Below are 27973 nucleotides of genomic sequence, written 5' to 3' on the forward strand. Positions count from 1 at the left end.
TAGCACTTTCACCGTAAGTTACTTTCCTAAGAAACTTCCTGAGCAATAAGTGTAGGTCATTTTCATTTGGGAATAAGCTTCTGGGATTTTGACATTGGAACACTTAAAGAGATTTAAGGAGGCACCTGGGGAAATGGGGCAGGGGGATGACAGTAGGAGGTCAATAGTGCAATTAAGAGGTGGGAAAATTTGGGGAAAGGTCCCTAAAATGTAGATAGGTCTGAGTCATCTTGGAAGTGACTTCCTAAGGTTCAGAGTATCTTCTCTGCAGAGAGTGTGGTGATTACTCAGACAGAGAAGGGTTAAGGAGAGCTCACTAACCCCTCCTTCCTGCTGCTTCTGGTTAGGGAGGGTGAAGACCAAATAGCCAGTGGAGCAAGCACCCAGGAGGAGGAGCAGAAAGGCCAGAAGCTATAAACAGAAAAGAAAACAGAACCCATCTCTCACTTCTTCCCAAGCTTCCTACCAGAGCATTTCCTTGGCTGCCAGTGCAAAGCTTGTCCCCAAGGCATACAGGTCGCTGTGAGGGACTCAGAGAAGCAGAGCACAGGGCTCTGGGGACAAGGCTGGGATCTGCAGCTGGTACAGGAGGGAGCATGACAGGCCAGCGGGCGCTGCTGCTAGCTGGCTTTCTTCTGTCTGGGTTCCTGCTCCCAGAGGCCGCCAAAATCCTGACTGTATCCTCACTGGGTGAGTGCTGGCAACAGAATCAGACACAGGCGCATCCCAGATGCTCAATCTAGCCCTTCTTCATAGGTCATTCTTTGTGGTTTCCCAGAGCTTGTTTGGATCCCAGGATAGAGGAGGGAGAGGTGGAAAGGCAGGGACTTCACAGAGGGGTCCCCACTGCTGGTGTGGGGAAGCTAGTTCTGGAAAAAGCAATGGTTTTCTTTCCTCTTTTTTACCTTTTCTCGTGGTGTGTCCTATTCTGCATTGCTGGGGCCAGAATTTCGATCTAATGCTGACCTGGAGACCTTGAGCTGCCTACTCCTGGGTGCAGCCGGGATTTTCAGAGGCACACCTTAAAAGTCTGAGGGTGCTGTAGTTACCAATAGAAAGTGGAAGGTGAGGTCACTTTCAGGCTCTTGCAGGCCAAGGAAAGGGACTCCTGGGGGTAGCAGCACAAACGGGGCCTGTTTCACTAATAGGAAACCTGGAAACTGGGCAGAGAAAATCAATTGGGAACAGGTCTCTCTTTTGCCCTTGCTGCTAGAAGGTTTTGAAGAACAGTAAAACAGTTAATTCTGTGTGAACCCAGTTGTAATGCCTTTACTTTTGCTGCAAAGGGAACAGAAATGGAACAGGAACATTTATCAGGATAAAGAGGCATCATAAAATGGAGTTCCCCCAAGATATTTTTTTTGATCCATTCTGACAGGATACGGGGCTCCTGGGGTCACTTTTAGATCCCCAAGAATCTGGGGATCGTGGGCTAGAAGAAACCATTGAGGTCATCTAATTGGGCATCTCCCTTTTATTTCCTGACAGGGAACCTAAGGGTCAGGGAAATGAGGGGCCTTTTGCAAGAGCACACCAGACATCCCTGATGTCACACACCTGGACTTAACCTACTGTTTCTTACCTCAAACCTGTCCTCTTCCCCAGACTCTATGCTGTACAGTGGGGATTCCTAAAAATAAGTATTGAAAAAACTCTGTTTTCCATTTTAAATCTATTTTTAATGATAGTTAAAGGCAACAGAAAAAAAGAATTGCCCCACCTCTTGAAATTGCATGTCCTCTGGACTCTGAGAGGGGGCAGGTGTTCTTTGGAGGTGTTGGAAACCCTGCCTCTGCCCCAGAATGCACTGGGATCACCATGGTCCTCAGGAATGGCTGCCTCTGCAGGAAACCTTCTCCCCTGCATCCATTTCTTACAGGGGCTAAAGGTGAGCCAAAGAAGGCATCTAAGGGTGTAGGGTTTGTGCTTTTATGTAATCTGTGTTACATCAGGCAACACAAGTATAGATATAAAAAACTAGAATGATTTCCACAGATATACACCATTACTGTAGTCCTACATTCATCTGTCCTGACCCAATCATCATGAGATCATTGTCTTCCAAACAACCCCCACTTTCCAACATAGGCAAATTCTACTCCTTGACCCATAGATTCAAGCAAACTGCTCCATGATATTACATGGTTTTAGACATTGGTGTGATAATCTGTACCTCCACAGAGAATCACACTTCTATTTCCTTAGGATCCCAGGATTTTCCTATGTTGGGTGATGTCCCAGTTTTATATACATACAGGATCCTACAGTTCTACCCAAAGGGCCCATAGTTATCCTGAATGCTTTAATTTGATGTTTAGTAAAATGCAGGACCCAACTGAGGAACATCCTGCCAAATATATTTGAATCTGAAGAATCTTGGCTCTGAGCAGTGGCTCTATCCACTTCTGCTTCTGTGGCTTGGACTGATATTCATGTTCCCATGTTTCTGGCTTTCATGTTAACATAAATTTCCAGACAGAAGGATTCCAGAAATAGCTTTGATTGATTGTCCTTTAGAAACCCATTATTCTCACATACATAGTCTTGTGCCAAAATTTTCCACAAATTTCCTTTCCTAAAGGACACAGTACCTCCATAAAGGCAGCCTAAATTGCAGCATGTGCCTAGGATTGGGAACTCCTTTAGGCTTAAGCATAGAGAAGGTCATCTCACTGGCATGGAGATCTTGAAGTGCAAAAAGGAATCTTTCATGTAAGATTGCTACAAATTAAGACTTGGTCAGAAAGAAGGAGGGTATCTGGTCTGGGGTTTACCCAAAATGAAACCAAAGGACTAAAATAACTCATCTTCTACTGACCACCAACTCTCTGCTACCTTATCCTGGATCTCCAGATCCCCCACATCAATTTCAGACCCTCTGTTCTCACCTTTACAAAAATAAAATTTTGTATTATTCCTAGGTGGAAGCCACTATCTACTGCTGGACCGGGTATCTCAGATTCTTCAAGATCATGGTCATAATGTCACCATGCTTCTTTACGGAGGAGATTATTTAATCCCAAGTAAGTTTTTTCTGGTAGTTATTAAATTTATCTATCCCAATAAAGGATATACAATGTCTTTTGTTTGTTTGTTTGTTTTGTTTTGTTTTTTAATATATGAAATTTATTGTCAAATAAATTGTTTTGACAATTTGTCAAATTTATTTGACAATAAATCTTTTCCCATTCTGTTGGTTGCCTTTTAGTTTTGTTGGTTGTTTCCTTTGCTGTACAGAAGCTTTTTATCTTCATAAGGTCCCAGTAGTTCATTTTTGCTTTTAATTCCCTTGCCTTTGGGGATGTGTCAAGTAAGAAATTGCTATGACTGAGGTCAGAGAGGTCTTTTCCTGCTTTCTCCTCTAGGGTTTTGATGGTCTCCTGTCTCACATTCAGGTCCTTTATCCATTTTGAGTTTATTTTTGTGAATGGTGTGAGAAAGTGGTCTAGTTTCAATCTTCTGCATGTTGCTGTCCAGTTCTCCCAGCACCATTTGTTAAAGAGACTGTCTTTTTTCCATTGGATGTTCTTTCCTGCTTTGTCAAAGATGAGTTGGCCATACGTTTGTGGGTCTAGTTCTGGGGTTTCTATTCTCTTCCATTGGTCTATGCATCTGTTTTTGTGCCAATACCATGCTGTCTTGATGATTACAGCTTTGTAGTAGAGGCTAAAGTCTGGGATTGTGATGCCTCCTGCTTTGGTCTTCTTCAAAATTACTGGCTATTCAGGGCCGTTTGTGGTTCCATATGAATTTTAAGGTTGCTTGTTCTAGTTTTGAGAAGAATGCTGGTGCAATTTTGATTGGGATTGCATTGAATGTGTACATAGCTTTGGGTAGTATTGACATTTTGACAGTATTTATTCTTCCAATCCATGAGCACAGAATGTTTATCCATTTCTTTATATCTTCTTCAATTTCCTTCATTAGCTTTCTATACTTTTCAGCATACAGATCTTTTACATATTTGGCTAGATTTATCCCTAGGTATTTTATGCTTCTTGGTGCAATTGTGAATGGGATCAGTTTCTTTATTTGTCTTTCTGTTGCTTCATTGTTAGTGTATAAGAATGCAACTGATTTCTGTACATTGGTTTTGTATCCTGCGACTTTGCTGAATTCATGTATCAGTTCTAGCAGACTTTTGGTGGAGTCTATCGGATTTTCCATGTATAATATCATGTCATCTGCAAAAAGTGAAAGCTTGACTTCATCTTTGCCAATTTTGATGCCTTTGATTTCCTTTTGTTGTCTGATTGCTGATGCTAGCACTTCCAACACTATGTTAAACAACAGCGGTGAGAGTGGACATCCCTGTCGTGTTCCCGATCTCAGGGAAAAAGCTCTCAGTTTTTCCCCATTGCGGATGATGTTAGCTGTGGGCTTTTCACAAATGGCTTTCATGATCTTTAAGTATGTTCCTTCTATCCCGACTTTCTCGAAGGTTTTTATTAAGAAAAGTTGCTGAATTTTGTCAAATGCCTTTTCTGCATCGATTGACAGGATCATATGGTTCTTATCTTTACTTTTATTAATGTGATGTATCACGTTGATTGATTTGCGAATATTGAAACAGCCTTGCATCCCAGGAATGAATCCCACTTGATCATGGTGAATAATTCTTTTTATAAGCTGTTGAATTCGATTTGCTAGTATCTTATTGAGAATTTTTGCGTGCATATTCATCAGGAATATTGGCCTGTAGTTCTCTTTTTTTACTGGGTCTCTGTCTGGTTTAAGAATCAAAGTAATGCTGGCTTCATAGAATGACTCTGGAAGTTTTCCTTCCCTTTCTATTTCTTGGAATAGCTTGAGAAGGATAGATATTATCTCTGCTTTAAACGTCCGGTAGAACTCCCCTGGGAAGCCATCTGGTCCTGGATTCTTATTTGTTGGGAGATTTTTGATGACTGATTCAATTTCTTCGCTGGTTATGGGTCTGTTCAAGCTTTCTAATTCCTCCTGGTTGAGTTTTGGAAGCATGTGGGTGTTTAGGAATTTGTCCATTGCTTCCAGGTTGTCCAGTTTGTTGGCATATAGTTTTTCATAGTATTCCCTGATAATTGCTTGTATCTCTGAAGGATTGGTTGTAATAATTCCATTTTCATTCATGATTTTATCTATTTGGGTCATCTCCCTTTTCTTTTTGAGAAGCCTGGCTAGAGGTTTATCAATTTTGTTTATTTTTTCAAAAAACCAACTCTTGGTTTCGTTGATCTGCTCTACAGTTTTTTTAGATTCTATATTGTTTATTTCTGCTCTGATCTTTATTATTTCTCTTCTTCTGCTGGGTTTAGGCTGTCTTTGCTGTTCTGCTCTATTTCCTTTAGGTGTGCTGTTAGATTTTGTATTTGGGATTTTTCTTGTTTCTTGAGATAGGCCTGGATTGCAATGTATTTTCCTCTCAGGACTGCCTCTGCTGCATCCCAAAGCGTTTGGATTGTTGTATTTTCATTTTCGTTTGTTTCCATATATTTTTTTAATTTCTTCTCTAATTGCCTGGTTGACCCACTCATTCTTTAGTAGGGTGTTCTTTAACCTCCATGCTTTTGGAGGTTTTCCAGACTTTTTCCTGTGGTTGATTTCAAGCTTCATAGCATTGTGGTCTGAAAGTATGCATGGTATGATTTCAATTCTTGTATACTTATGAAGGGCTGTTTTGTGACCCAGTATGTGATCTATCTTGGAGAATGTTCCATGTGCACTCGAGAAGAAAGTATCTTCTGTTGCTTTGGGATGCAGGGTTCTAAATATATCTGTCAAGTCCATCTGATCCAATGCATCATTCAGGGCCCTTGTTTCTTTATTGACCGTGTGTCTAGATGATCTATCCATTTCTGTAAGTGGAGTGTTAAAGTCCCCTGCAATTACCACATTCTTATCAATAAGGTTGCTTATGTTTGTGAGTAATTGTTTTATATATTTGGGGGCTCCCGTATTCGGCACATAGACATTTATAATTGTTAGCTCTTCCTGATGGATAGACCCTGTGATTATTATATAATGCCCTTCTTCATCTCTTGTTACAGCCTTTAATTTAAAGTCTAGTTTGTCTGATAGAAGTATGACTACTCCAGTCCTCTTTTGACTTCCAGGGGCATGATACATAGTTCTCCATCCCCTCACTCTCAATCTGAAGGTGTCCTCAGGTCTAAAATGAGTCTCTTGTAGACAGCAAATAGATGGGTCTTGTTTTTGTATCCATTCTGATACCCTATGTCTTTTGGTTGGCGCATTTAGTCCGTTTACATTCAGTGTTATTATAGGAAGATATGGGTTTAGAATCATTGTGATGTCTGTAGGTTTCATGCTTGTAGCGATGTCTCTGATACTTTGTCTCACAGGATCCCCCTTAGGATCTCTTGTAGGGCTGGTTTAGTGGTGACGAATTCCTTCAGTTTTTGTTTGCTTGGGAAGACCTTTATCTCTCCTTCTATTCTAAATGACAGACTTGCTGGATAAAGGATTCTCAGCTGCATACTTTTTCTGTTCATCACATTGAAGATCTCCTGCCATTCCTTTCTGGCCTGCCAAGTTTCAGTAGAGAGATCAGTCACGAGTCTTATAGGTCTCCCTTTATATGTTAGAGCACGTTTATCCCTAGCTGCTTTCAGAATTTTCTCTTTATCCTTGTATTTTGCCGGTTTCACTATGATACGTCGTGCAGAAGATCGATTCAAGTTACATCTGAAGGGAGTTCTCTGTGCCTCTTGGATTTCAATGCCTCTTTCCTTCCCCAGATCCGGGAAGTTCTCAGCTATGATTTCTTCAAGTACACCTTCAGCACCTCTCCCTCTCTCTTCCTCCTCTGGAATACCAATTTTGCGTAGATTATTTCTCTTTAGTGCATCACTTAGTTCTCTAATTTTCCCCTCATATTCCTGGATTTTTTTATCTCTCTTTTTCTCAGCTTCTTCTTTTTCCACAATTTTATCTTCTAGTTCATGTATTCTCTCCTCTGCCTCTTCAATCTGAGCCGTGGTCATCTCCATTTTATTTTGCAGCTCATTAATAGCATTTTTTAGCTCCTTCTGGCTGTTCCTTAGTCCCTTGATGTCTGTAGCAATAGATTCTCTGCTGTCCTTTATACTGTTTTCAAGCCCAGAGATTAATTCTGACTATTATTCTAAATTCACTTTATATTGTTTAAATCGTTTTTGATCAGTTCATTAGCTGTCGCTATTTCCTGGACTTTTTTTGAGGAAATTCTTCCGTTTCATCATTTTGGATAGTCCCTGGAGTGGTGCGGGACTGTGGGGCACTTCCCCTGTGCTGTCTTGAATAACTTGCGTTGGTGGGCGGGGCCGCAGTCAGACCTGATGTCTGCCCCCAGCCCACCGCTGGGGCCACAGTCAGACTGGTGTGTGCCTTCTCTTCCCCTCTCCTAGGGGCAGGATTCACTGTGGGGTGGCATGGTCCATCTGGGCTACTTGCACACTGCCAGGCTTGTGGTGCTGGGGATCTGGCATATTAGCTGGGATGGATCGGCAAGGTGCACAGGGGTGGGAGGGGGAGGGTCAGCTCGCTTTTCCTTCGGATATCCACTTCGGGAGGGGCCCTGCCCACGGAGAGGGAGTCAGACCTGCCTGAGGCATGGATCCGAAGAAGCACAGTGTTCGGTGTTTGCATGGTGCAAGCAAATTCCCTGGCAGGAACTGGTTTCCTTTGGGATTTTGGCTGGGGGATGGGCGAGGGAGATGGCACTGGCGAGCACCTTTGTTTCCCACCAAGCTGGGCTCTGTTGTCCGGAGCTCAACAACTCTCCCTGCTGTTGTCCTCCAGCCTTCCCGCTCTCTGAGCAGAGCTGTTAACTTACAACCTTCCAGATGTTAAGTCCCGCTTGCTTTCAGAACACACTCCGTCCATCCCCTCCGCTTTTGCAAGCCAGACTGGGGGTCTCTGCGTGGCCAGTGGGCTGCCCCTCTGCCCCGGCTCCCTCCTTCCAGTCCGTGTAGCGGGCATCGCCTCTCCGCCCTTCCTACCCTCTTCCGTGGACCTCTTGTCTACACTTGGCTCTGGAGAATCCATTCTGCTAGTCTTCTGGTGGTTTTCTGGGTTATTTAGGCAGGTGTGGGTGGAATCTAAGTGATCCGCAGGACGCGGTGAGCTCAGCGTCCTCCTACACCGCCATCTTCCCAGAAGCCTCCCTGTCTTTTGTATAACACTGCTTAGCACAAAATCTTTTTTTAATCTAGTTGTATTTAAAGATGGGAAAATGTGTGTGTGTGTGTGTGTGTGTGTGTGTGTGTGTGTGCATGTCATGTCCAATGCTGGATATCTTATTAGACTGTGTAGACCTGACCTCCACAATTCCACATCTATATATTTTACCTCCTGTTCTGGTTATTTTATCCATTATTAGCATGGAATATGAAATATTCAATGATTATTTTAAAACTGTGTATTAAACCTTCAATTCTTTCAGCTTTTGCTTTAGATATTTTGATGGTCTCTAATTAGGTGCATATATGTGTATAATTTTACGTCTTCTTGCTGTATTGAAACTTCTGTCTCTTGTAATCTTTTTTGATTTAAAATCAATTGCATTTGATATTTGTTCATTGGCTTCTGCTGTCTTTTGGTTGTTACTTGCATGGAATATTTTTTTTCCCATTATTTCCCTTTTAGTCTGTGTCATTGCAGATAGATTCCACTGCATGTTGAAAACTTGCAAAGATAGTACAGAAAGTTCCCATACATCCCTTACCCTGTTTCCCCCATTGTTAATATCTTTTTATTTGTAATTATTTTATTAATATGTTTTATTGAAATATAGTTGATGCACAATGTTACACATTAGTTTCAGGTGTACAACATAGCAACTTGACAATTATATATGTTATGCTACACTCACATGTGTAGCTACCATCTCTCACCATACGAAGATATTACAATTGGTTCATGTATTTTTATCCATTCTTCCAATGTCTGTCTTTTTTGGAGAATTTAATCCAAGTTATTTAAAGTAATTACTGGTAAGGAGAGACTTACTTCTGTCATTTTGCTATTTGTTTTCTATATGCCTTTAACTTTTTTGTCGCCTCACTTTCTGAATTACTGTTTCTTTTGTGGTTAGTTGATTCTTTGTAAAATGTTAAATTCTTTTCTCATTTTCTTTTGTGTACATTCTACAGCTTTTGTGTGTGTGTGTGGTTACCATGGGGATTTCATTTAATCTGCTAAATCTATGACACTCAGATTTTAGTGTTTAGTTTATACCAATTTAATAACATAGAAATATTTTGTTCTTAGTGTTCCTAGATGGCTTTATCCCCAACTCTTTGGTTAGTTGATGTCACAAAATTACATTTTTATACATCATGTGCTCCTAAACATAAATTATTGTTAATTTAAATGCACTAGTATGTTAAATTGTGTAGAAAATTTGAGTGGAGTTACAAATTTCAAATAATGATAGTAGCTTTTAAACAAATAATGTTTTTAATGTTTATTTATTTTTGAGAGAATGAGAGAGAGACAGAGCATGAGCACAGAATCTGAAGCAGGCTCCAGGCTCTGAGCTGTCAGCACAGAGCCCGATGTGGGGCATGAACTCATGAACCATGAGATTATGACCTTGGCCGAAGTCAGATGCTTAACTGATTGAGCCATCCAGATGCCCCTAAACAAATAATTTTTTTTAATATACTAGCCTCTTAAATCATATTGAAAACAACAAAGTAGTTAGAGCCATTGTTACAATAACAGTAGCTTTTATAATGCCCATTCTTTTACCTCTTTAAAAATCTTTATTTTTTCATATACCTTTAAGTTACTCTCTGGCGTCCTTTCATTCTTCCCTGAAGAAGTGCCTCGTGCATTACTCACAGGGCAGTTCTAGTGGTAACAAACACCCTTAGTTTTGTTTATCTGGGATTGTCTTAATTTTCCTTGATCTTTAATGGACAGAGTTGCCTGATGTAGAATTTTTTGTTGACAATTCTTTTTTTTCCCTTTGTTTCTTTCTTATTTCTTTTCTTTTCTTCTTCTTCTTCTTCTTCTTTTTTTTTTTTTTTTTTAGCATTTTGAATATATTGGGCCACTGCCTTCTGGTCTCGAACTTTTTTTTTTGCCTCTAAAATTTTTGATTGGAAATCTATTGATAATCTCACTGACAATCACTTGTATGCGATGAGTCACTTTTCTCTTGCTCCTTTTAATATTTCCTCTTTCTCTTTCTGTATTTTGATATGATGTGTCCTGATGTGGGTGTCTGAGTTCATTTTACTTGGAGTTGGATGAGCTTCCTGGATGCTTATATTAAAATCTTTCACCCAATTGGGAGGTTTTCAGCCACTATTGCTTCATATATTGTCTCTATGCCTTTCTTTCTCTCTTCTCCTGAGCATCCACAGGGCATGTGTTGGACCCTAAGACTGTGTTCCCTTTTCTTCAATTCTTTAACTTTCTGTTCCTCAGCCTTGATCATTTCTACTGTCTTCTCTTGAGGTTCACTGATAATGCTTGATGGTTCTTTTGCTTGCTCAATTCTGCCTTTGAATCCCACTAGTGACATTTTCATTTCATTTATTGTATTTTTCAGTCCTAGAATTTGTTTTTGGTTTCTTTAGATTTTATATTCCTTTATTAAAAAAATTAAAATTTTTATTAATTTATTTTGAGAGAGAAAGAGTGAGCCTGAGCTGGAGAGGGGCAGAGAGAGAGAGGGAGAGAGAGAATCCCAAGCAGGCTCCTTGATGCTAGCCCAGAGCCTGATGTGGAGCTTGATCTCACAAACCATGAGATCATGACCTGAGCTGAAATGAAAAACTGGATACTTAACTGACTGAACCACTCAGACACCCCACCTACCTTTCTTTCAGTGACATTTTACAAACACTTTTTCCTTGACCTTCTCCACATCTTCCCTTAATTCTCTGAGAACTTTAAGGCAGTTATTTTAAAGACATTGTCTAATACATCTGACATAAAGTAATTCTTAGGGACAGTTCCTGTTAATCTATAATTTTCTTTGGATAAAGCCTTAGTTTCCTGTGTCTTGGTGTGTCTTCTAATTTTTGTTGAAAACTGAACATTTGAATATAACAATGTGTAAATCTGGAGATGAACCTCTCCTCCATTCTCTTTGCAGATTTTTGTTATTAATTTTGTTTGCTTATTTATGTTTTAAAATTGTTTTATGCTGCTTTTGTGTTGAGGATCAAACCGAGGTGTAAATTTCACTGTTCACGGTCTTTTCTGAGCCTTTTCCTGGGCATGAATGGACACTTTCAAGTTTTCCTGATATGTGTAGCTGTTTTACAATGTCCCAGCTTTTAATGGTTCCCTTTCAAATGGGTAAATTGAGAAAATGAGGGGGAAAGGAGGGCATCAATCTTTTAAGACCCCTGGAAGTCAATTGAGCCAGAGAGGGAAGTGGCTGCAATAATAGAGCATGATGCAGAAACCTTGTTGCCTACTTCTTTGTCTGCGTCTCTGCGACCAGAGCAGCAATCAGCAATCAGAGCACAGATACTTGATATTTGGACAAGGTGATTTTTTTTGCCCACTCAGGCTCTTGAAACCTGTGTACAAGCTGCTCTATAAACAATGCATACAGCTTCCTGCTGGAGACTGAGGGATGGGGGATGGGTAGCTGCTACTGTGGAAAAAGCTGAAATTGACTAAAATTATCTGCAATTTACAGTTAAAGACTTCCTCTGGTTGGTGGAAACCATCAATTGGCTGCAGATTTCCCAAATAGTTATTTCAGACAAATTCTGTCAGTGGAATTGCTGTCTACATCAGGAGGTGTGTGTGTGTGTGTGTGTGTGTGTGTGTGTGTGTGTGTGTATGTGTATGAATTTTTCACCATTTGCTGTTTTCAAAGTATGTCCAGGAAAGCTCCTTATACTCTCATGCTGGAAATGGAGCCATAATAGGTGTGTCTTGACAGTGTCAGGGATGGAAAGACCTTCCACTCAACAAGCAATTTGTCCCAGGAATTTAACTGAGGTGCCACGGCTTGTGCTTTGTGTAGGGCAGCAGCACCTCCCTCTATGTGAGTTGCTGTGTGCGCGTTTGTGTCTTGAATGAATGGGCTCCAGAAATCTCTGCAAAAGGAGGTTGTCCTCAAAGTACTGTCATACACGTGCTTCTGGAGAAAGTTAAATGTGGTTAAAGATCTTGCCAGCAAAACTAGCAAGTAGGGCTGTTGAGGTAGTCCATGAGAAGCCAAGTTACAAGTTACTTGTACCCTTCAAAGGTGAAGGTGAAGAGACACTAGAGCTGAGAGCTTGTTGAAATAAGAATTAAACAGAATATATCACCAAAGCTATGACTGTAAAGAATTTATTAGTTTTAGATATAGTCAGTAATTTCAGTAAGATTGGAAATGGAGGCCATAATATGATGACAGTAATCCACTGAGAGGCTCCATTCATTCAGGGTTAAGAATAGTCAAGTTAGGCTATTAAATGGAGAACTAGTGGGGATAATCACTTCTTCGCTAATGGATCCTTTACAAAAAGGGATTTAATCCTTGAAGGCACTCTATTAAAACTCTATTTTGTTGTATTAAAACTTTTAATATGTTGGGCAGATCCAATGAGTTCTCTTTCGTCATGGTGTTAGTGCTAAAACATTAATTTTATGACTTCTTATATAGGAGCAACCATAGCTACTGTGAGATAACAACCAATGGCTGTTGTGGCTATGGGATATTTAATCCCAGTAGTTAAGACAGGGCATGCACCACTGTGCTCTATCTAATATTTTCTACCTCCTAGCAGTATAGAGGTACTTTGATAAATTTTGGTGAGCTCTCATGATATATCTGTTATTTTCCCCAGTATTGACTAAGACGATTAAAGTTGGTCATTGGGGGGATCTCATCCAATGTTAAAAGTAATGTAGAACCTCTGATGTAAGTCACAAAAGCCAATCTGTGTCCTTGCTCTGTTATAATTTTTTTTAAAAGTAATGTCAGTTGCCACATATGTCAAAACTGAGACCTCTGTTTTAATTTCTTTCCTGACTCTCCCACGCTGACATTTCCCATTTTTTGCCATTCCTTTCATTGTCATTATTTATACTTTGGGGGAGGGTATCCCTTTTAACCTGCTCATATTTATAAGTTCTTCCTCCAAATGTCCTAATTAGCATCACCAAAGCTAAGGGCCTTCCTGCTGGTGATTTTAGAGAACTGAGATTAAGCTGAGTTTGAATTAACCCTTGAATTAACCCCATGAGGGTGTCATCAGTGTTTCCCTATTACTGTGTTAATCAAGGTTTTCTTTGAGCTACAGAGATATCATGAGCAACAGTAGCAAAGGCATTTTCTCGGGTTCTAGTGCACCTTCTCCTTTTGCAGGTGTGGAGTTCATCAGATGGCATGGTGCTATCTTCCTCACACCATTCAGTGGGCTTGTAAACTGGAATCAGTCTTAACTCAGAGCACTGTTTATAATGGGGGCAGTCCTTGAGATGTACAACCATTGGTCATGCGGTTCTACCTAGCCTAGTGTCAATCACACGGTTCATGCTGGAATCCAGAAACAAAGTGGATTCTGACACAGAAGATAGGTTTGTGTGAGACACATGACCAGAGCCAATTAAAGGCTATACCCATCCTTTTGTTTCTAAATGCCAATTATGGAAGCCTCTGAGTGGGATGGAGGTGCAGGTTCCCTTCATGGGGTCTGGCTTGTTTGGCTGAAAATCTTGGTCACACGAGGGAGGTCATGTTGAGGCTTTCTCCTTATTTTTCCAAGATATGTCCCAGAAAGTTAAGGAGGAAATGGAGTTTGAAAGCTGTCAACAATCCAACTTCAAAAATGGTGCCAGACTCTCTAGTGCACATGAGTTATGGGGGAAATGTCGGAATGGTAAGTAGGACTGCAGAGGACTACTCTTGTTAACTTAGCCTTTGCCATATTTTTGGCTGAATGAAAAACCTTTGCATGTGTCACCTGTAAGCAATAAAAAAAATCTCTTTTTTCCTAAAAAACAAAGGACTGGGGAGCTGGGATAAAATTAAATCTGTATTTAAATACAAAGTGTAGCACTTACTATATGTGCAACCGTGATGAATTATCTGACACTCCATTTATGTTTGTCTTCTCATCTGTAAAATGAAGAATATCTATACCTTTACATGAAAGCTTCAAATAGAACTTTACTTTTATTTAAGTTCTATATCATTCATTCAATTGAATAGAAGTAATTGAATTATTATAATGTTCTCAATAAATAGTATCAGATCCTATGACTGAAGAAATGAAAAAGCAGGCAGAAAACCGAAAAACCCTCTAAAAGCAAACATGCAGGTATATATAAAATTATTAGGATAAAAAAAACAACTATGGTATCATGCCAAAATTATCTGCATTGTTGGGCTTAATGATATATTTTATTGGTGTTTTTAAAAATTTTTTATTTAGAAAAGAAGGAAAATGCATACCAAGTTATCAGTTGGCTTCTACCTGAGAATCATGAAAAAGAATTAAAGAAACAGTTTGATTTCTATATTGAAGAAGCTTTGCATGGCAGGTAATTTCTTTTATTCTCTGATTGAAAGACTTACCATTTATAAAGTGATGTAAATAAATGGTTGGATGCATAGCTACTTAGAGTAAGTTTAAGAGAAAAGGATGGGTGGATGGATGAGTGGATGGATGGGGAGATCAATGATAGGGGGTAGGGATCGATGGAATAGATGAGTTTTTCACTTCCAATTATTCGGTCTGTGTAGTGTGCCTTTTCCACTGAAATCATGAATGTATTTCTATATAGTCAGGGGATTGTTCCTTCTGGACCTTCCTGGCAGCCCTTCACCTACAATGTTTGTGTATATACTCTCCACAACACAGAAGGCAGGATAAACAACATAATTTCTGATTGTTGGTAGGCGTATCAGGGCCACCATTTTATACTTACTTTTCCTCTCATCAGTTAAATTCAAGAATGGAAACATGGGGATGAGCATTGATTTTTCATACCCTGAGCCATTGTCTTTTAACTCATTTAAAAACCCAAATGCCTTGATGACACACATTGTGATATTAGCTTGAAAGTTTTCATCATTATCTGGGATGTATAGAAAGTTCTTTACCTTTGACAGAAGAGGGAAAAGACACATATTCATGCCTTCCTTGGTGAATTATAGTGGCCTAACTCCACCTTTCCCTTTTTCCTTAAAAATTTTATTCAGTCATCAAGGTGGTCCTAAAATCTGGCTTTTGCCATAAAGCCTTTCTGCTTACCTAAACTAGAAGACCAAATTCTTCATCCAGAAGAGATGTGTTCTAAAGTACTCTCTTGAAGCATTGTATATATCATCTTGTGTTGTTATTCATGATTTTTTTATTATGTCTTGTCTCTTCTTCCCCACTTCATTTCTTTGAAGACATGTTGCACCCACTTATTAAATATGGTGCAGCATGCTGAGCACAGTACCTTCCTGTATTTTAATAGATTAACTTAATTTCAAATAGATGAATGCTGTTCTTTTGAGGAATTTGTAGTTCATTTCTTGAATTTATCCACACAAGCAGCAGTCATTCATTATGTAAAATCATTTAAAAATAGAGAATAATTTCAGTTAATCATCTGTTGTCACTTGAAGTTTACAGTGCATGTGGACAACTGCATATTACTAATGAGCTCTCACTTGTGGGCTTTCAGTGGGCTGACATGGTGTAGTATTAAGTTCTTTCACTACTCCAGGAAAGATGAAATGGAAAGGGTAATAATAAGCTTCTTTGTTTTAACTTGTTTATTTCATAGGCTAGAAAAATATAAATCTCATGTTCAGTTTACAATTGGGATTCTAATATTACCATCACAAAGTTCCTTGTGTGAGGCAATCTCTCAAATGCAGACTCTACAAAATTTAAAGAACAAAAAAGGGCTATATTATCAACATTGACGGACTCTGCTACCAAGTTACTTCCACAGTTAGGCTGGGAAACAAGACAGTCACTCATGAACTGTCAGTATACAGATGAAAGTTAAAGAGAGCATCACAGAATGTGTCAAGTAGACATGGAACTGTGATGTCTGCTACAGTCAGAGATGGCTGCCAAATTGGAAGGATCTTGAATTGATGTGGATGTGATTGGCTAGAGAAAGTAGAGGGAAAAAAGTGAGAACATTTTAGGAAGCAGAAACACATGGAGCAGAGTGACCAGACCAGATTACTCACTGGACACCGGTAAAATAGATGGGCTGCTGCCAGGTAGGGTCTTACTTACCTGGGATATTTTCTGTGAGCTAAAGTTTCTCCTAAGTGTTGTGAAATTAACTCTTCAGTGAATATTTGTCTTTTTTTTTTTTTTAACAGGGAAGCATTTGGCACCTTTGTAAAGTTAATGGAACAATTGGGGATTCAATGCAGTGATTTGCTAAGGAGAAGTGACATCATGGATTCTTTAAAAAATGAGAACTTTGACCTGGTATTTGTTGAAGCATTTGACTTCTGTTCTTTCCTCATTGCTGAGAAGCTTGGGAAGCCATTTGTGTCAATTCTTCCCTCCCCATTTGGCAGTGTGGACCTTGGGCTACCAAACCCGGTGTCTTATGTTCCGGTATTCCATTCCTTGCTAACCGACCACATGGACTTCTGGGGCAGAGTGAAGAATTTTCTCATGTTCTTGGATTTCTTCTTAAGGCAATGGCGAATCCAGTCTACATTTGATAACACCATCAAGGAACATTTCTCAGAAGACTCTAGACCAGTTTTGTCTCATCTTCTAAAGAAAGCAGAGCTATGGTTTGTTAACTCTGACTTTGCCCTTGAATTTGCTAGGCCCCTGCTTCCCAACACTGTGTATGTTGGAGGCTTAATGGCCAGACCTGTTAAACCAGTACCACAAGTAAGTAAAACCTTAGCACTCAATAGGGACTTCATGCAAAGCTGTTCAGTAAACATAGAGTTGGTGGCTCCCTTGCCAGTGGGAACTGGGACTGAAGTAGGATGGGACAAGCAAAACAACTAGAATACACACGTTTACTTTTATTTTTACTTTTTTTTACATACTTACTTTTATGTCTCTAGTCTATTTTATTGTATTCTATTCTATTTTAAATTTTATTTTATATTGGTAAAAACACTTAATATGAGACCTATTCTCTTATCAAATTTTTGAAAATACATTATGAATTATTAAGTGTAGGTACCATGTGCCTCAGATTTGCAGATCTTATTGATCTTATTTAACATTATAACCCTTCCTCCATTGAATAGGAACTATCTGTTCTACTTTTCCTCCAACTCTTGAAAACCAATTTCCACTTTTTACTCTAGAAATTTGACTATTGTAGATGCTTCCTATAAGTGAAATCTTACAATATATGCTTTTCTGTGCCTGGCTTATGTCACTTAGCATAATAGCCTCAAGGTACGTTCATGTTTTCATATATTGCAAAATTTCATTCTTTTCTTTTAATTTTAAGTTTATATATTTATTGAGAGAGAGGGCATGAGCCCTTTCACTATGTTGATGGTGTCCTTTGATACACGAAGTTTTTCTTTTGGTGCAATCCAATGCAGTTATTTTTTATTTTGTTGCCTGTGCTGTTGGTGACTTTTATGAGAAATCACTACCCAATACAATTATATGAAGATTTCTCTCTCTATTTTCTTTTAAGAGTCATATGTGTATAGCTCAGATTTTTAGGTCTGTCATCCATTTTAAGTTGATTTACCATATGGTATAATGTAATGGTTGACTTTCAGTTTTTTGCATGTGGATATCCAGTTTTCCAATATCGCTTGCTGAAAAGACTGTCTTTTACCTAACGAATGGTCTGGAACCTTTGTCAAAAGTTATTTGACCAAATATACCTGGGGTATTTCTGGACTTTCTATTTTATCTTATTGATCTACATATCTATCTTTTTTGTCATACTACACTATTTTGATTACTGTAGCTTTGTAGTAACTCTGGTATCAGGGAATGTGGGACCTCCAACCCTGTTCTTTTTTCCACATTGTTTTGGGTACTCATTGTTTTTGAAATTCCACATCAGCTTATGATAGGTTACTATTTCTGCCAGAAGCAAATGTTGTTCACTATTGATAGAGATGCATGGTACCTGTGGATCACCTTGGGAAGTACTGACATCTTTAAAGTATTAAGTCTTCTAATCCATGAAGCCTGTAATTTGTTTCCATTTATTTGTGTCTTCTTAATTTCCTTCAGCAGTGGCTTACAGTTTTCAACATAGTTCAATATAGTTACCTCCTTGGTTAAGTTTATTCCTAACTATTTTTTTATTCTTTGGATTGTATTGTGAATGAAATTGTTTTTCCAATCTCCTTCCTGAAATGGTCATTATTAATGTAATGCAATTGATATTCTGAGCTGATTTTATTTCTTGCTACTTTCCTAAATTTCTATATTAGTCATGACACATTTTTTTGTGTGTGTGAGAGAGGAAACTTAGGATTGTCTGCATATTATATCTTGTTATGTGCCATTATTTCTTGGTGCAATCTTTCTATTCTTTCCTCTCTCATTCCTTTGAGAACTCCATAATGCATATATTAATCTACACAAAGGGGTCCCATGAGTCCCTTACACTCGCCCTTTCTACTTTTTTCTCTTTAGACTTGACATTTTAGATGTCCTGTCTTCAAGTGTACTAAGTCTTTCTTCTGTTTTGGTCTGTATTGAACTACCCTAGTGAGTTTTTCAATTCAGTGATTGTATTTTTTGTTTTGATTTTTTTTTGCTTTTTTTGAAAAATAATTTCTGTCTCTTCTTGCTATTATTCTCTATTTGTTCATATATTGTCTTCCCGATTTCCTTTAGACCTTTGTCCACTTTTTTTTTTTTAGCTCTTTGTGCATATTTGGTCAACTTAAAAGTCTTTGTTTAGTAAATCCAATGTCTGTTTCTTCAAAGAGGGTTCCTGGAGATTTATTTCATTCCTTTAAATGACACATTTTGGCTTTTAGTCTCTCTCTTTTTTTAATATGTCTTGTGATCTTTTGTAGAAAGTTGTGGGCATTTGTAAAACCAGTCACCTCTAGTTGTGTTTGCAGGCTGCCATGGAACACCTTCATTAATTAGTGGGGAATGTTTTAATACTTTGGATAAGCCAGGGCAGACAACTTAAAGTCTCCTTAGGTATTTTCTGAGCATTTTTCCTGTCTGGACCTTTGTGTATGCGTTCATTCATCTGATTCTTCCTGTATACTTGGCCAATTTTAATGTCTTAAGTTCCCAAAGAGTCTTACCCAGATTCTGTTCAGGGACATAGATGTTTTGTTTGTCTTGCCCCAAGATTCTAAATTCTGCAGTATCCCTGCAGGTTTTACATGACATTGTGCCCTCTATTGCCTTGCAAGACTCCCACCAGCCTGATATCTGAGCTATATTGCCATTTCCAGTCAGAGCTCTGAGCCTGGTGAGATCTTAACTTGTCACCTGGGAGCCTAGAGAGTGGCTACAATGTTGCAAATTATTTCATTTCTTCTCCTCTTACAGAAGGCAAGGCTACCACTGCTGCCTCTGGACCATGGCATGCCACTTCAGGAAGAGTGTGGGGCCAGAAGAGTAAAATTGCCATGGAAATTCTCACCATTCTGAGTGTGTTTTTTTTTTCTTCCTGAATGGGCATCTGTTTGGTTTCTGTATATCACTGACTATTTTCCCAAGTCGTATAAAATTATCTGAGTGAGTCTTTAGCCTTTTTGTCCTTTTGTTTTTTCTGTGGGGAGCTGGGAGTACTCAGCTTCTTATTATGACGTCATGCTCTGCCTTTGACAATTTTAAATTATAGATTTACACTGATCTTATAAATGTCAAGTGACAACAAAGCTGGTTTTTACTGGTCCTTTGGGATGATAGTTTTTATAGTATTGTGCTGGATGGAGTTAAGAAGGGCCAGAATGGTACAATGAGGTAAGCTGGAGACAGTCAACAAACGCACAGGAAGGAAGAAACAAATGTTTTGAAGAGTTGACAAAAGATATGAAACTAATATTTAGGGTATTTATTAAGTCAGAAACTTCTTGTTAAAATTTTTTTTAATGTTCATTTTTGAAAGACAGAGAGAGACAGAAGAACATGAGTAGGGGAGGAGCAGAGAGAGATGGAGACACAGAATCAGAAGCAGACTCCAGACTATGAGCTGTCAGCACAGAGCCCAATGCGGGGCTCAAACCCACAAGCCATGAGAAGATGACCTAAGCCAAAGTTGGGTGCCCAATCAACTGAGCCACCTGGGCGCCCCAAGACCATGAACTTCTTTAAGAATCATCCAAGGTGGCTATGTGCTAATTAAAATCAGACAAAATAGACTGATGTCAAACCTTTTACAGGATATAAAAGGTATTTTATAACTTGTCTAATGTAACAAAATCAATCAGCATAATGCAACACATTAATAGAATGAAGAGAATTTTAAAAAAGCTCATCATTTCAAGAGATGCAGAAAAAATATTTGACAAAACTAATGTCTTTTCATGATAACAACAGTCACAAAGCTAGGAGTAAAGAGGTATTTTTTGAACACAATAAAGAGTATTTATGGAACACTGACAGCTTTAACATCATACTCTATGGGATAGACTGAAATCCTCCTGCCTCAGATTGGTAGTCTAAGATGCCCGCTTACATCACCGCTATTCAAATATACCCTACACAAAGCAAGTAGGCAAGAAAAAGAAATAAAAGGCATCCGAATTGGAATGGACAATGTAGAAATGGTTTGATATTCATATGACATAATCTTGTATATAGAAAATCCCAATGAATTCATACAACTTGTGTTTTCATACACTGGCTATGAACAATCTGAAAATGAAACCAAGCAAATTATTCTATTTACAACAACACCTAATTAAACTGAGGAGGCAAGAGACACATACACTGGACACTACAAATTTGCTGAAAGAAATTAAGGAATACCTAAATAAATGGAAAGACATCTCAAGACCATGAATTGTGATACTTAATATTGTTAAGAGAACAATACTACTCAAAGTGATCTACAAGTTTTATCTAAGCCTTATCTACATTTGAGTGGCCTTATTATTACTTTTTTTTCTTTTTTGCAGAAATGGAAAAGCCAGTCTTCATCTCACATTGAAATGTAATGGAGTGCAAATAGCCAAATCAACATGAAAAGAACAGTGTTCAATGACACACATCTGTGACCAATTCATTTGTGACAAGGGTGCCAAGAGCAATCAATGGAGAGAACAGTCTCTTCAGCAAATGGTGCTGAAACCCTGGATATTCGTTCCCATGAAAGAGAATATATTCCAAGCCTTCCTCACACCATATATGAAAATCAAGTCAAAATGGATCAATGGCCTAAATAAAGAGCTAAAAGCCAAAAAGTTCTTAGAAGAAAAGAAAGGGCTAAAATGCATGGACTTGGACTTGGCAATGAATTTATAGATGTGACATTGAAAGAATGAATACCAAAAGAAAAAAATAGGTAAATTCGATTTCATCAGAATTAAAAGCTTCTCCAGAAGCTTTTAATTAAAGGGGACATTTTATAGAAAATGAAAGGACAACCTCTCAGGTACCAGGCGAGTATGTACTCTCTTGCTGCTTTTCATCCTCATCTTGGAGGTCCTAAGAAAGTAGTAGGAGAAAGAAAAAGCAATAACAATCATGTAGATTAGGCAGGAAGAGTTAAAACTGTTCTTGCTGACAGGTGACATGATGGTCTATTTAAAAAATCCGAAAGGTCAAGAAAAATATTTCTGGAACTAGCAAGCAATTATAGTAACATCAAAGCATACTAGTTTAATATAAAAAAATCCATATTTTTCTTATATATCAGCAATGAACAGGAGGATGTGAAATTAAAATCACTCTACTATTTATATTTCACCACTAAATATGAAATCTTGGGAATAAATACTAACAAAACATGTACAAGATTTATATGGAGAAAACTACAAAATGCTGATGGAAGAAATCAAAGAGCTACATAAATGGAGAGATACTCCATATTTATGGGTAGGAAGACACACTATTGCTAGGTGTTAGTTATCTCCAATTAGATCTATAGATTCCGTGCAATCCTACTGAAAATCACAGCAAATTATCAATTATGGATATTGATAAGCTGATGCTCAGATTTGCATGGAGAGGCAAAAACCCTGAAGGGCCAACACAATGTTGAAGATGAAGAACTAAGTTGGAAAACTGACATTAGTCATCTCCATGACTTATGAAATGGCTAAAGTAATCAAGAAAGTGTGCTATAAGCAAAAGAACAGATAAATAGATCAATGTAATAGAAGAGAGTACACATAGACCCACACAAATGTAGTCAAATGATCTTTGACAAAGCTTTAAGAAATACCACGAAAAGAAGATAGTCTTTCAATGAATGGACCCAGATCGTATGTCTTCAAAAAAATTAACACAAAGTAGATCACCGACCTGAATATAAAATGCAAAAGTATGAAATTCATATGAGGTGACATAGGAAAAAACAGATGACCTTTTGGTTGGTGATTACTTTTTACATATAAAGCCCAAGTCATGTTCTCTGATAGAGTTGAGAAGGGGGCCAAGGGGGCGCCTGGGTGGCGCAGTCGGTTAAGCGTCCGACTTCAGCCAGGTCACGATCTCGCGGTCCGTGAGTTCGAGCCCCGCGTCAGGCTCTGGGCTGATGGCTCAGAGCCTGGAGCCTGTTTCCGATTCTGTGTCTCCCTCTCTCTCTGCCCCTCCCCCGTTCATGCTCTGTCTCTCTCTGTCCCAAAAATAAATAAAAACGTTGAGAAAGAAAAAAAAAAAAAAAAAAAAAAAAAAAAAGAGAAGGGGGCCAAGTTGATTTTAAAAATTTCTGTTCTGCAACATACCTGTTGAGGAATAAAAGGAGGAAACTCAGACCAAGAGTAAATATTTGCATAGGTATACCTGATAAAGACTATTATTCAAAATGTAATACATGCAAATATACAACCATATATACAAATATACAAAGAACTCTTAAAACTCATAATAACAATAAAAAAATCAATTAAAAATTTTTAAATGGGCCAAACACCTTACCAGAACTCTCAACAATGAAGACAACAGATGGCTCATAAGCATATGAAGGAGACAAATGACAGATATTTCCCCAGCATCTACCTCAGCCTCCAGAATGCCTACTGCCCCCTACTTGTCCAGGACAGCAACTGGCTCTCACCTAGGCAATAGCACCTCTGATCTGTCATTGGAACACTCCTAAACGCCGTATCTGCACAGACAAGGATGAGGGATGAGGATAACCCTGTTTCTAGGTCCATGTTCTTAACAAAAAAAAGAGAAGTTTCAACGACCTCTGCCTTCCTCTTCTTAAAACATTGTAATATGGATATTCTGAATCTAGATATTGGTACTGATGTATGTGTTAAGTGTCCTAAGTGCAATGTGGACTATTGTGATACTGGCTAGACTCCTAAGACTCTCTTCATATCCTTTTGTGATTATTGAAATTATTTGTATGGTATGGAGTGTCCTGAGGTCTCAGAAAAATGACCTCAAGGCCACTGGACACAATGGATATAAGCACACTGTAAAGTGCACTGAGCTGTGCTCAGGCCTATGAGTACAGTTTCAAGACAGTGAGCTCTAGGTACTGACAGGATGGTGCATTCTGTTAACAGTTGACTTTCATTTTATGAAATGATTTTATAAACATTTCACATCTAGGTTTTCATGAACAACTTTGTTCACATCCTTTCCTTTCTTACCTCTCTCCAGGAATTTGAGAATTTCATCAGCAAGTTTGGAGACTCTGGTTTTGTCCTTGTGGCCATGGGCTCCATGGTGGGCACCTATCAGTCCCAGGAAGTTCTCATGGAGATGAACAGTGCCTTTGCTCGTCTCTCCCAAGGGGTGATATGGAACTGTAAGCCTTCCAAGTGGCCCAAAGACATCAAATTGGCAACAAATGTGAAAATCGTGGACTGGCTTCCTCAGAATGACCTCTTGGGTAAGGACTGACCAGATCTATTTCTCTTTTTCTATTTATGTCTCTTTAGGGCTCCATGGGGCAACTCCATCACCATGAGAAGGGACGGTTGGTTGCTAAAGTAATGTTTAGAGGACAGGAATGGAGCAGTCAACTGGAGTCCCTGGGAAATCAGGATATACAGCCAAAATGGTTAAAAGTGCCATGTTTGCTTCTTCCTTTCTATTCTAGTCCTGCTATTTTCAGTCAGAAGTGATATTTTTGTCAGGTTATTTTAACCCTAACATATTTGCACTGAAGAAAGTTGTCCAAGTCCAACAAGAGACAGTTTGTGGACTTTGAGAACACACATCAGGGGTCTTCTTGCCATTGCTTTTCCTGGGCCCTTGAGAACCTGTTAGGCCACGTGCCATTACAGACACCCTCCCCTTCCACGTACACACATATTAGCACATTCTCCTATGTTACAAAAGGTATAGTCATACTTTCAAAAAATTGATGTTGATGGTGTCTGAAGGGTGTGCCAAAATATCTGACTGTCAAGGTGAGTAACTTGTCAGCCAGTCATTTGGTCCATAAAATTGTCTGGTAACAGTTCCTTACACCCCAAGGTTTTCTTTGTCCTTGTGCCAGTTTTTTCAGCATCCTAGCTACCACAACAACTGAATACCTCAGAGGTTCACCCTAAGATTATTCACCCCAAGGCTCACAAACATATTGGGAACTTAAGATAGAGTGTTATGCATATTTCTTTTTCACAAGGCATGGAGTAAAAAGGATTCTGATTTTCAAGGAAACACCAATAGATTCTGATGCACATCCCTGTTGAGAGGCACTGTTTGAGATGAACTCTTCATTATCAACACTTGTTTTGGTTTTCTCTAAAAAAGAGTAGAGTAGCACACAGGAACTGGAAATACTGAGATGGGTGGTCCATCACGCCCTACTTTAGAGGATTTCTTATTAAATTGAGGAGAAAGCACACAGAGTGTATGTTTGAGGAATGCCAGGTGAGATGCGATGACAATAAAAGTATTAAGACTTCAATAAGAGGAAAATAATGGGCAGTGAAGGAGAGAGGGTGAGACGTGGAGAGTGAGAGACAGAAAAGAGACAGAAGGAGACACAAAGAGAGCAGACATAAGAAAAGCAAAGAGAGAAACAGGGTAGAGAGAAGAATGGATGGATGGATAGGTGGATGGATAGTTGGGAGGAGGAATATGCCTTGCTTAACACTGTTCTCTGCAGCTTTCCCTTGGCTCTGAGTCTTAGATGGATTGACTTAGAGGAATCTCTGTACACAGACAAGGCCAGAATCTTCTATCTTGGAATATGCACCCTTGAGTGTGTTCAAAGCTGGACCAGTAAATCCATTTTCTCCACCATACCTTGAAATCCCTTGGTATTTTCCTCTGCCCTGATGCTTTCCCTGGTGTTCTGAGAGTTTTCATGCTGAAATATTCTGCTCTGTTCCTGATTTACAACAGCTCACCCACGCATACGTCTTTTTGTCACCCATGGTGGGTTGAATAGCATAATGGAGGCCATCCAACATGGTGTGCCCATCGTGGGGATTCCAGTCCTTGGAGACCATCCTGAAAACATGGTCCGAGTAGAAGCCAAGAAGTTTGGTGTCTCTATCCAGTTAAAGCAGATCAAGGCAGAGACATTGGCTCTGAAGATGAAGGAAGTCATAGAAGACAAGAGGTATGCAGCTCTCTGAACTTGTCGTTGAGACTAAAAGAAGATATGAAATACGATGAGTACTGTGTGGCACTCTTTTTTTTTTTAAATTTTTTTTAACGTTTTATTTATGAGACAGGGAGAGACAGAGCATGAACGGGGGAGGGTCAGAGAGAGAGGGAGACACAGAATCTGAAACAGGCTCCAGGCTCTGAGCAGTAAGCACAGAGCCCGACACGGGGCTTAAACTAACGAACAGTGAGATCGTGACCTGAGCCGAAGTCGGACGCTTAACCGACTGAGCCATCCAGGCGCCCCTGTGTGGCACTTTTTTTGCAAAAAGGCAAAACTTTAGGGACAGACAATGATATGCGTATGATACTAATACCTGATCTGTTTCCTCTGAGAGTAAGACTAGGCGTTTAGGTTAGATGCTGAGAACAATTTTCTACCATAAGTATTGCAAAGACTCTGACCTATTTACACTGGGTCTCAGAGAGGTGTTATATTTTGATGCTGCTTATAGTAGAATTTCACTGAGGCAGGAGGTCTCCTTTTTGTTCCCCAATAAGCCACACTGTTTCTCCAGCCTCAGGCCCTTTGTCAGTGCTGCTCCCTAGAACATCCTTCCTTCTCCTCTCACGACTGGTTCCTTCATGACCATTGGGCTCATCTTCAATGTCCTACCCTCAGAGAGGTGGTCTTTGATAGTCCTAAATGCACTCCTCTCTCACCCACTTTAGTCATAATTTGTTTTTATTTTTAACACTTCTCAGGATAGGTAACTACCCCATTTCTTTCTGTTTTTATTTATTGTGCGCCTGTCACACTGGAAAGTAGAGATTAAGCCTCCCTGGATGGCCAAGTGTGTCTCTTGTTTTCCCCTGTGTTCCCAGGGCCTAGCACAGGGCCTGCCACAAAGTAGGTTGAGATGAATTTCTGTTAAGTGATTTGGTAGAAGGACCCATGATGTCTTAGGTAAATCCCCATCCGGCACAATGATCTGATAATGAGGATGGGTGGAATATCTTATTAGCATCTTCAGGACATCTACCCTGAGTCAGGGGTATGTTACATCACATATATTCATACGTGCTTTTTCCTTTAGTGTACCATAAGCTTCCTGGGAAGAGACTTTTCCTTACAGCTTAATCACTGTTTTATAGTTTAGCACTTTGGGCACTAGACATGGATCTTTGCATAAGGACCCGTTTGAACTTCTCAATGTGACCCTGCTAGTGTGGCAAGACCAGGTCAACATTTTTCCTTGAAACTGAGTTTTCTGTGCATGTGGAGGAACGAGTGTGTATGAGATTCAAGGTTTCTAAGACTTCCATGACCACAGAGGTAATGCCTACCTCTGTGTCTGCCAACAGGTACAAGTCAGCAGCGGTGGCCGCCAGCATCATCAGGCGCTCCCACCCCCTGACCCCTGCCCAGAGGCTGGTGGGCTGGACCGACCACATCCTCCAGACAGGGGGTGCGGCCCACCTCAAGCCCCATGCCCTGCAGCAGCCGTGGCATGAGCAGTACCTGCTGGACGTCTTCTTGTTCCTGCTGGTGGTCACCCTGGGCACCCTGTGGCTCTGCGGGAAGCTGCTGGGCATGGTGGCCAGGTGGTTGTGTGGGGCCAGGAAGCTGAAGAAGACCTGATGGGGGTGCATCCTTGATGGGTATTTGAGAAGCCACTGGTTCTACAAAGTCTCCAACCACACAGGACACCCCTACTGTTCCTCGTATTCCACCTGATGGTGGCACATAAATTGCTCTTCACTTCTGTCTGTGTTTAAAAATTCTTGTGAAGCATTCTTGGGATTCTTCTTTAAATTGTAGTAAAATATATATTATATAAAATTTGACATTTTTACCATTAAGTGTACAGTCAGAGGCATTTACCATTGACATTATCCTGCATACATCACTATAAATCATTCCAGAACTGTTTTCATCATTCCAGAATAAACTAACTCCTCGCTGATCAAACAGTGATTCCTCATATACATGCTCCCCTCCACCCGAATCTCCATCAATTCCTGTTCTACTTTCTGTGTCTATGAATTTGATTCTGGCTTCTTGACTTGCCCCTCATCAATGGACTCCTCACTCAGATCCAAACTTTAGCAGGCAGCCCACATTCCTCCTTACTCCCTGTCATTAGCACAGGGCCATGTTTACTTCATCATTGCTGTTTGGACACTTGTAGTCTCTCTGCCATTACTTAGTTTTCATTTCATGCTATGACGTAATATATTGACAAGTTCTTCCTTTATGGGTCTTCTTCTTGCATCTTCTTCTCACCTCACCACTCAGTTCAGGAAGCCTGGCCTCTGTCCTGCAGTGAGGCCTGGATGGCCTTTCTAGGACTCTACCTGTGGTCTCTGTCCTGAGTCCATCTTGGAAGAGCACCTACTTTGGT

The 27973-nt window shown here is 39.6% G+C and overlaps 1 protein-coding gene across 1 annotated transcript; it reads left to right on the plus strand.

Moving 5' to 3' along the window:
• Positions 1 to 458: 458 nt before the first annotated feature.
• LOC102952618 (UDP-glucuronosyltransferase 3A1-like) lies at positions 459 to 27769 on the plus strand. Its single transcript, XM_015544392.2, has 7 exons — positions 459 to 690; positions 2922 to 3023; positions 14379 to 14487; positions 16280 to 16811; positions 23664 to 23895; positions 25362 to 25581; positions 26934 to 27769. Exons 1-7 carry the CDS (start codon positions 597 to 599, stop codon positions 27208 to 27210), a joined length of 1566 nt encoding a protein of 521 aa, XP_015399878.2. The 5' UTR covers positions 459 to 596; the 3' UTR covers positions 27211 to 27769.
• Positions 27770 to 27973: the final 204 nt, after the last annotated feature.

This window comes from Panthera tigris, chromosome A1 (assembly GCF_018350195.1).
Source record: "Panthera tigris isolate Pti1 chromosome A1, P.tigris_Pti1_mat1.1, whole genome shotgun sequence".
NCBI lineage: Eukaryota > Metazoa > Chordata > Mammalia > Carnivora > Felidae > Panthera > Panthera tigris.

Coding starts and splice junctions, on each gene's coding strand:
- LOC102952618 (XM_015544392.2), top strand. CDS start 597: ATGACAGGCCAGCGGGCGCTGCTGCTAGCTGGCTTTCTTCTGTCTGGG. Junction 14,488..16,279: donor GAAGAAGCTTTGCATGGCAG/GTAATTTCTTTT, acceptor TTTTTTTAACAG/GGAAGCATTTGGCACCTTTG. Junction 25,582..26,933: donor GAAGTCATAGAAGACAAGAG/GTATGCAGCTCT, acceptor GTCTGCCAACAG/GTACAAGTCAGCAGCGGTGG.